The 5,426-nt window shown below is 52.6% G+C and overlaps 1 protein-coding gene across 1 annotated transcript; it reads left to right on the top strand.

Annotated features, from left to right (window-relative positions):
- The first annotated feature begins 318 nt into the window (after positions 1-318).
- LOC127396311 (olfactory receptor 14J1-like) lies at positions 319-1,963 on the top strand. The gene is made up of 2 exons (XM_051643938.1): positions 319-348; positions 984-1,963. The coding sequence occupies exon 2, from the start codon at positions 1,007-1,009 to the stop codon at positions 1,961-1,963; it is 957 nt and encodes a 318-aa protein (XP_051499898.1). The 5' UTR covers positions 319-348; positions 984-1,006.
- Positions 1,964-5,426: the final 3,463 nt, after the last annotated feature.

Genomic DNA, 5,426 nt, shown 5'->3' with positions numbered 1-5,426 from the left:
GGGCTGGAGGAGGAGGGAGGGCAGGTTCAGCTCCTGCCCAGACACTGACCATTTGGATCCTGCTCTGCAGGCGTGTTTGTGGCAGCAAAGTGCCCAAGTCTCCTGCAGGCAATTCAGGACATGCAGCCATTTCCCTGGGTGTCCTGCTGGGCTGCAGGCTGTCCTCCAGAAGGGCACGGCTCTCCCAGAGTACATCTGTGCCACCAAGGATGCCCATGGAGAAGACACGTGGGTGCCAAGGCCATGGAAGTGCTGCTGGACAGCCACATGTGGGCAGCTGCAGTGATCCCTCTGTGTCCCAACCTGGGCGGGAAGAGATGAGATCCTCCTCAGGTGCCATAAGAAAAGGTGACGGTTCTGTTCTCTTCTCTTAGACTCTGGATTCCCTTATTTTAGCAGGGTCCAGTTTCTCTTCAGGGGAAGGCCTGGGTGTGCTGGTCCCCCAGCTCCAAGCTGCCAACACGGAGCAGCTGAGACCGGGACTGATGGGCAGAGCAGCTCACCTCTCTGCACCGAGGGACAGGCCCTTTGCCTCTCAGCACCCATGGGGTGCACTTGGGGTGCAGTAGCAATGTCAGGGAGTGCAACCACCCAAAACCACTCCCAAAAGTGGCAGGTGCAGATTGAAAAAAACAAAAACAGGAAACAAACCAACCAAGATCCTGTCAGCTCAGTTCTGCACCTGAGCAAAGTGAGGACGGTGATGCCGAGAATCACTTTGATACATCAGGAGTAACTTTAATTTGAGATCACGTGGCATTCCTAGTTCACCTTTGCTGCAGAAAAATAAAGACTCCTGGGGAACTCAGAGATTTTTTGCTCCCAATGGATTCCTCAGCCAGCAAGCCCTGGAGCTGAAGTGAGGGAGCTGCAGGAAGGTTTCCTGAAAAGAGAGTAAGAGTGTGGGGTGGCTACGAGAGGTGCAAGATGTTTTGCTTGGAGAGGTCTGGCCTCACTCTGTACTGCCTGTTCCTTCTCAACAGATAAGCATACCCAGAGAAAGGAGATGTGCAACAGCAGCTCCATCAGCCAGTTCCTCCTCCTGGCATTCGCAGACAGGCGGGAGCTGCAGCTCCTGCACTTCTGGCTCTTCCTGGGCATCTACCTGGCTGCCCTCCTGGGCAACGGCCTCATCATCACCACCATCGCCTGGGACCACCACCTCCACACCCCCATGTACTTCTTCCTGCTCAACCTCTCCCTCCTCGACCTGGGCTGCATCTCCACCACCCTCCCCAAAGCCATGGCCAATTCCCTCTGGGACACCAGGGCCATCTCCTACTCAGCATGTGCTGCTCAGGTCTTTTTCTTTGTCTTCTTCCTTGGAGCAGAGTGGTCCCTTCTCACCATCATGTGCTATGACCGCTACGTGGCCATCTGCAGACCCCTGCACTACGGGACCCTCCTGGGCAGCAGAGTTTGTGTCCACATGGCAGCAGCTGCCTGGGCCTCTGGGTTTCTCAATGCTCTGATGCACACAGCCAGTACATTTTCACTGCCCCTCTGCCAGGGCAATGCCCTGGGACAGTTCTTCTGTGAAATCCCCCAGATCCTCAAGCTCTCCTGCTCACACTCCTACCTCAGGGAACTTGGGCTTATTGTGGTTAGTGTCTCTTTAGCTTTTGGCTGCTTTGTCTTCATGGTGGTGTCCTATGTGCAGATCTTCAGGGCCGTGCTGAGGATCCCCTCTCAGCAGGGAAGGCACAAAGCCTTTTCCACCTGCCTCCCTCACCTGGCCGTGGTCTCCCTGGTCATCAGCACTGTCCTGTTTGCCTACCTGAAGCCCCCCTCCATCTCCTCCTCATCCCTGGAGCTGGTGCTGGCAGTTCTGTACTCAGTGGTTCCTCCAGCACTGAACCCCCTCATCTACAGTATGAGGAACCAGGAGCTCAAGGACGCCCTCAGGAAAGTGATTTCTTCATTGTTCAAGAGTGAGAGATTTAAAGCCTCTTTCCACAAATAACTCCACTTTATGTAATTGCAGTGTATTTGTTTGTTTATTTGTTTTTGGTTTTTGTTCTTCTGGTATTCTGTGCTGTTGGGTTTTTTTTTAAATATTTTTTTAATAATTAATTTATTTCTAATTTTTTAATTTTATTTATCATTACTACTGTTGTTATTGTCATGCTTGGTTTTGTTCCTGCAAAGATGTTTGCACTTGTGTTGCTACAACTGAGACACGGACCTGCTTTGTTTCCTCTTGATCCATTATTAAAGTTTCTAACACTTGCTCTGAGTCCTTGGCTGTCCAGTAACCCAAATTAGCTGCTCTACATGGCATCCTGTCCCCCAGCCATGTCACCTGCACCACTCAGCTCTCTAGGTCATTGATACAGATATTAACCAGGACTGGTCCCAGGACAGACCCCTGAGGGACACTTGTCACCATCTCCATCTGGACACTGAGCCATTCACCACTGCCCTCTGGATCTGACCATCTCACCCATTCCTCATCCACTGAGCAGTCCACACATCAAATCCTCTCTCTCTAGGTTAGAGAGAAGGATGTTTTGAGGGACCACGTCAAGGGCCTCACACAATCCAGGGAGGTGACATCCATGGCTCTTCCCTTCCCAATGATGCAGTCACTCTGCTGCCCTATTTGCAACTGGCCTTATAACTCTGAGCACACACCACTGGCTCCTGGGACACTCCTTGAATGCCCAGGCCCTTCTTCTCAGGGTCACTGCTGAGTTGCTCAGCTCCCAGCCAGCCCTCATTCTGGGGATGATTCTGCCCCTGGCAAAGCACTGACTGCTTCTCTGTGTAAAACTCTGTGAGGTTTCTTCTCACCAAATCCCAGAGTTTTTTTAAGAATTGAGAAAACAACTCAGAGAGGTGCTGTGCTGGACCTTGATCTCACCTACATGAAGGGCTGGTGAGGGATGCCAAACTCAAGGGCAGCCTTGGTTGTAGCCAATATCAACTCACGAAACCAGGATAACCCCATTGCCCCTCACTGAATCACTCCATGCCCTAGGAAAAAGCCCCTTCCCAGCTTTCCTGGAGCCCCTTCAAGCACTGGAAGGTGCTCCAAGGTCTCCCTGGAGCCTTCTCTTCTCCAGGCTCAACACCCCCAACTCTCTCAGCCCTTGGATCATCTTTGTGTCCTCCTCTGGACTCCCTCCAGGAGCTCCATGCCCTTCTGGTCTTGGTCACCCCAGAACTGAATACAGCACTGCAGGGAGGGTCTTCCCACAGCAGAGCAGAGGGGGAGAGTCACCTCCCTCAACAAGAGAAGGCCTGAAGAAACAGCAATACCAGTGATACTAATAAAAGACAAGACAGAGTGCTGCACAAGACACTTGCTCACCACCTGGGGCACCGTGCGCGTGATTCTTCCGAGCAACAATTCCCCACCCCAGCAACCCCCGAGCTGAGATGCTGAGCCTGACATCCTATGTGTTGAATCAATTCTTACTTCGTGTCTTGGTTTAAACAGACAGGGCGAACCACAGAAGGCAGAATTGCTCCCTATTATCCCTCTCCAGCCTCCCAAGGGAAGACAGAAGTGGAATAAGGAAGAGAGACTGACGGGCTGGAAATGGAAACACTAAGGAATTCACTCTAACACCAGGAAGGGAGGAACAGGTCGGGGGGAGAACAGGTCTCTCCACTGATACGCAAACACATACAAACCCCATCTCGCTGATGGCAGGAATGGGTGGGTGAGGGTCCCTTGCAGCAAGGCCACTTCAGGAGAGGGGTCCAGGGCTCCTCCCAGCACCTGGTGGAGTTGGATTCCAGAGAGCACCTGGTGAACTGAAGAATCCCCAGGCAGCAGCAGCAGCAGAAAGGAAGGAGGCAGAGGAAGGAAAGGGCCTGAGCTTCTGGTTCTCCTGCTTTTGTAGAGTATGGCAGGAACAGGGGGAATATTGACCCATCCCTGTTCCGACCCTCCTGGGTCTTTCAGGGAGTTAAGGACCCTCTCTCTAGTTCCTCTTACAGGTGCTCAACACCAGGCCAGAATCACTCAAACCTAAACACCCCTGACCCAGGTGCCATTGCCTGCTCAGGACCGACCTTCCAGCCCATGAATCCTGCAGACAGAGGCAGGTGACAGCAAGCCCATCCCTGAAGGCAGGCTGTGGCCACCAGCAGGAAACACTCCCAGGTGCAACAGGTTGACAAAACAGGACTCACAGCCCTGTGGGCAGAGATGGTGGCCAGCAGCTGGGACTGAATCCCAGAGTTTTTTGAAGTCCCGCAGGAGTGAAGCTGTGTTTGGACCCCTGTTAATGTGTGTGTACAGGTGGCTCACCCTGACATGGGGGGCCTCTGGCAAGATCAGAGCATGAGGAATTGCAGAACACCACATATCTTAGGTGCCCATGGTGACAAGCTCAGAAACACCAAATGAAGGTATAAAGGAAGCCAAAGCAAGGGCCAGGGAGGAAAGTGTGAGCAGAGATGGGGTCTTGGTGTGGGAGGGCACAGAGATCACAGAATCACAGAATTGTCAGAATTGGAAGATCATCTAGAGACCATCTAGTCCAACCCCCTGCCAGAGGAGGTTCACGTAGAGCAGGCTGTACAGGGTCGTTTTACTGTCTCCAAAGAATCATAGAAACATTAAGGCTGGAAGGGACCTTAAGGATCAGCAAGTTCCAAGCCCTGTGCCATGAACTGGGCACCCTACCACTAGACCAGGTTGCACAAATCCTCGTCCAACCTGGCCTTAAAAACCTCCAGGGATGGGGCATCAACAGCCTCCCTGGACAACCCATTCCAGCTCCTCACCACCCTTAGAGTGAAGAATTTCTTTCTAATATCTCACCTAAATCTCCCCTCTCTCAGTTTAAAACCATTGCCCCTTTTCCTACCACTGTCCTCTCTCATGACAAGCCCCTCCCCAGCTTTCCTGGAGCCCCTTCAGGCACTGGAAGGTGCTCTAAGATCCCCCCAGAGCCTTCTCTTCTCCAGGCTGAACTCCCTCAACTCCCTCAGCCTGTCTTCATAGCAGAGCTGCTCCAGCCCTTGGATCATCTTTGTGGCCTTCTCTGGACCGTCTCCAGCAGCTCCATGTCTTCCCTGTGCTGAGGGCTCCAGAGCTGCTCTCAGTACCCCAGGGGGGGTCTCACCAGAGCACAGCAGAGGGGCAGAATCCCCTCCCTCACCCCGATGCCCACACTTCTTTTGATGCAGCCCAGGACACTGTTGGTTTCTGGGCTGTGTCCTGCTTTCAGTATTAAAGCTGAATCCCAAAAACCAGAGGACAGAATTGCTCTCTATTACCCCCCTCCACCCTCCCAAGGGAAGACAGAAGGGGAACAAGGAAGAGAGACTTAAACTTTGGAAACTGAAACTAGAAACAAATTTACTGCAGCACAAGGTGAAAGGGTAAAACGTGGGAGAAGAACAAGGAAGTACTTCTATACAAAACCCATCTGGATGATGGCAGGGACATGGGACAGGCAGGGCTGCTC

Source organism: Apus apus, unplaced genomic scaffold (assembly GCF_020740795.1).
Source record: "Apus apus isolate bApuApu2 unplaced genomic scaffold, bApuApu2.pri.cur manual_scaffold_67_ctg1, whole genome shotgun sequence".
Classification (NCBI taxonomy): domain Eukaryota; kingdom Metazoa; phylum Chordata; class Aves; order Apodiformes; family Apodidae; genus Apus; species Apus apus.
Note: the sequence above shows the minus strand (reverse complement) of the source record. Positions and strands in the feature narration are given on the sequence as shown.

Excerpts from the sequence above, each read along its gene's own strand:
- LOC127396311 (XM_051643938.1), top strand. The coding sequence starts at position 1,007 with ATGTGCAACAGCAGCTCCATCAGCCAGTTCCTCCTCCTGGCATTCGCA.